General features: G+C 38.5%; 1 protein-coding gene across 1 annotated transcript; it reads left to right on the forward strand.

The window, feature by feature from the left end:
• Window positions 1-262: 262 nt before the first annotated feature.
• DEFB127 (defensin beta 127) lies at window positions 263-3101 on the forward strand. The gene is made up of 2 exons (XM_036244734.1): window positions 263-311; window positions 2827-3101. The coding sequence occupies exons 1-2, from the start codon at window positions 263-265 to the stop codon at window positions 3099-3101; spliced, it is 324 nt and encodes a 107-aa protein (XP_036100627.1).
• The last annotated feature ends 320 nt before the right edge of the window (window positions 3102-3421 follow it).

A 3421-nucleotide genomic window follows, 5' to 3' on the forward strand; every position in this document is an offset into this window, starting at 1 on the left:
CACAGAATGTCATCAAGTGTGATAGAATAGAACATGTTGTGTCTGTGATTCCATGTAGGAGTCAAGTGGGTGAACTCAAACTTCCGGTGACTGCCCACATGATGATGCCAAGTCTGCAGATCAGAAGTTTGGGGGCACACTTCATATCATACCATCTGTTCTGGTTCAGTGCATAAGAATCCAAGTCTCTGAGGAAGGTGACATGGTGTGCAACTCACTGGACCAAGAACTTTGGCTGCCACCTCGTTTGGGAAGCCTGGTCATGAGGTTCCTTCTGATCATTGCAATTCTGCTGTTCCAGAAGCCCACAGGTAATCCAGCATTTTCCAGTAGATGGAAATAGGTCCTCTAGGGATGCCTGAAGTCTACCCAACATTATCAGAAATTCCCTCTTCCTGAGGTCTTCTACCATGGTACTGTTCTTAAAAAGAAGGGCTCAGAGCTGAAAAGAGACCATAATTTCCTCTGGGAAGGTCTCATTGTAGAAAAGAATGAACTAAATACGTAGGGAAGCCCCTATTTCTTTGGATACAGTTTTAACTCTGGGGATCCAAACATACTGTCACATATATATACATACACACACACACACACACACACACACACATATACATACATACATGCACAGATATTATACTACAGTGCGAATAGTGAAAAAAGCACAAACTTTGCAGTCAGGTTTGAGAAACAGACCTTGAATGTCTACTACTAATTTGTCAACTTTGGATAAATGGTGAAGACTCTTTAAGCCTCAGTTTCCTCACTCGTGGAGATAATGACATCTGACTCATGGGGGCCTTATTAAATGATACAACATTTGTGAAACATTTAGCACAGGGTTTGGCACACACTAAGAACTTAAAGTTAGTTTCCTTTTCTCTTCCTTTTTTTTTTTTTAGCAGAGGCCTGCAGACTCCTCAGATGTAACACATGGCACTGCACCAATACATGAGAACAAAACCCCATCATTTTTAGCTATGTTTCTGTTTTATGAATACACTTGATAAGCTTTTAACATAGTACTTAAACACAGTAAGCATTTGATAAGTGTTTGATAGTATTATTAATAATGTAGTGTTGTCATTTATATCCATTTAACACTGATGTAAATATAGATTTTTGGAAAAATTATTTGCCTTTATCTGATTAGCCTGGAATTTATAAAAGAAGTTCCAATATTTTTTAAAAATCTTAGACCCGCCCTGGCCGGTTTGGCTCAGCGGTTAGAGCGTCGGCCTGCGGTACTGAGAGACCCGGGTTCGGTTCCCGCTAAGGGCATGTACCTCGGTTGCAGTTTGTCCCCGGCCCTGGTTGGTTGTGCGGGTGGCAGCCACTCGATGTGTCCCTTCACATCGATGTTTCTCTCTCTCTCTCTTCCTCTCTCTCCCTCCGCTCTATCAGAACAAAGGATGGAAAAAATGTCCTCGGGTGAGGATAAAAAAAAAAAAAAAAAAAAAAAAATCTTAGACCCTTACCTTCAAAACCTAAAATGAGGTATAATAACAATAGAAACTCTTCATTGAACATTTCATTTAATCCAGGGCCTACAGTAAATGTTCTTTAAACTTCACTCCTAATCCACACAATGAGTTTCACAGGAAGGTATAACCTTCCTCTTACTGAAATGGGAACTAAAACTGAAATATGTTAAGTAATTTCCTCAAAGCCACCCTTCTATTAAGGGGAAAGACTATTATCAAATTCCTTGTGCATCTGACTCAAAAGCTCATGTCCTTAATGATCACATATTAATCATTACAGTCAATTGTACATTATTTTGGTTAAAAATAACACATGTAGGCAAAAAAAAAAAAATCTGAAAAGGTTACATTGTGTCAAGGAATCCCGGAAAACCCTGCTTTTCAGGCTAGAAAGGTTCAAGGTCTCTCTTTCAAAACCATATCAATTACATTTGTCTCTTATTATAGTAATAGTAATTATCTGTCCCTGGACCCCTAATTCCTAAGAATAAAAGGAGTTCTACAACCTGGGATTGGAAGCAGCATCTTTGTTCTCAGTCTTCATCCACTGGGATCTATTCTAGGAGATTGTACCAGCTCAGAAACCAAAATTTGAACATCCTAACTCTTAGGTCATTAAAAGTATTTAGGATCACTAAAGGAAAGAATATATATCAAGGTGAGCAAAGATCTGGGGCTGAACATTGGAGGAATTCTTGCCATTGGAGGTAGAGGAAGAATGAGGAGTCATAGAGGAATAAAGTGAGTCCAAGATTATTTTGATGACATAGAAGGCAAAGGAAGATATGCATTGGCAAAAAAATGTATAATGCTAAGAATTAACAGGGGAGGGAGATTATTGAAGAAAAAAGACCTGACTGGACACAAGAAAGTCATTCTTGGCCATGGAAGTATGAACTCAAGAGCATAGTTTGAACCAGACATAAATACATAGTAAAAAATCATTCTACTCTGGGTATTCGAGGTGGGGAAGTGATTTAAAAATTAGTGCCCTGGGAACATTCAAACAGAGGTAGATTTGCTGAGGTTCCCAGATGGAGCACAGTGCCATACCCTGAAGTCAAGAATTCATCTCCTTTTATTTTCCCAAACAACATCTGCTGGGAGAGTCCATTAGATGTTGGCTGGAAGCCCAAAACCTTGGAGGAATGAAATATGAGTGATCAGATAGACATAAACACTGAGGTTTACCTTCTTGGGGCATCCTCCATGGGATATTGTGGGTTTCTGCCTTGTGAATCTCCCATACACCTAATCCCTACAAACATCCTCTATCCTCCCCATGTGTAAAGTTGCCTTTCAGTCTCAAACACTGACCTTGGCCTATTGTTCTTTATGTGCACAGTAACTGAACAACTTAAAAGATGCTGGAATCAATATGTACGAGGATACTGCAGGAAAATATGCAAAGTAAGTGAAATACGTGAAGTACAATGTGAAAATGGGAAATATTGTTGCATCAGTATCGTGGAACTGGAAGCACGTAGAAAAATTCCAAAGCCAACTCGTCCAAAGCCAATTACATATGCAATGACTTTTCCTCAAGATTATTATGCATATCTAGGATATTATTTAATCCCCAAGACAAATTATACTAAATCAAGTATAATTCCCCATTGATTTACTTCTTAACCTATCCCAAAATACTAAAGTAAAGAAATCCACATCTTTTTCCTTCTGGTTCCTTAATCCTCAGAAGACCTTAAAGCATATTCTAATAAAGTTCATTGCCAGTTTTCTGACTTATTTCTTCTTTAACCAATGATTGTACATTCAATATACTAAGTGATGAATTGATAAGAACATCTCAGAACCTCCTCTTGAAAAGGGGATATAACCCGTGCACACATACACAAAAACAAAATCTGTGATATGGAAAACTGAAACAAGAAACAAGAAAGTAGACATGTAATTCAGGAGAGGGAAATGTGAAGCTGAGA

The sequence above is a fragment of the Molossus molossus genome, unplaced genomic scaffold (assembly GCF_014108415.1).
Source record: "Molossus molossus isolate mMolMol1 unplaced genomic scaffold, mMolMol1.p scaffold_m16_p_6, whole genome shotgun sequence".
Classification (NCBI taxonomy): domain Eukaryota; kingdom Metazoa; phylum Chordata; class Mammalia; order Chiroptera; family Molossidae; genus Molossus; species Molossus molossus.

Coding starts and splice junctions, on each gene's coding strand:
- DEFB127 (XM_036244734.1), top strand. CDS start 263: ATGAGGTTCCTTCTGATCATTGCAATTCTGCTGTTCCAGAAGCCCACA. Junction 312..2,826: donor GCTGTTCCAGAAGCCCACAG/GTAATCCAGCAT, acceptor TTATGTGCACAG/TAACTGAACAACTTAAAAGA.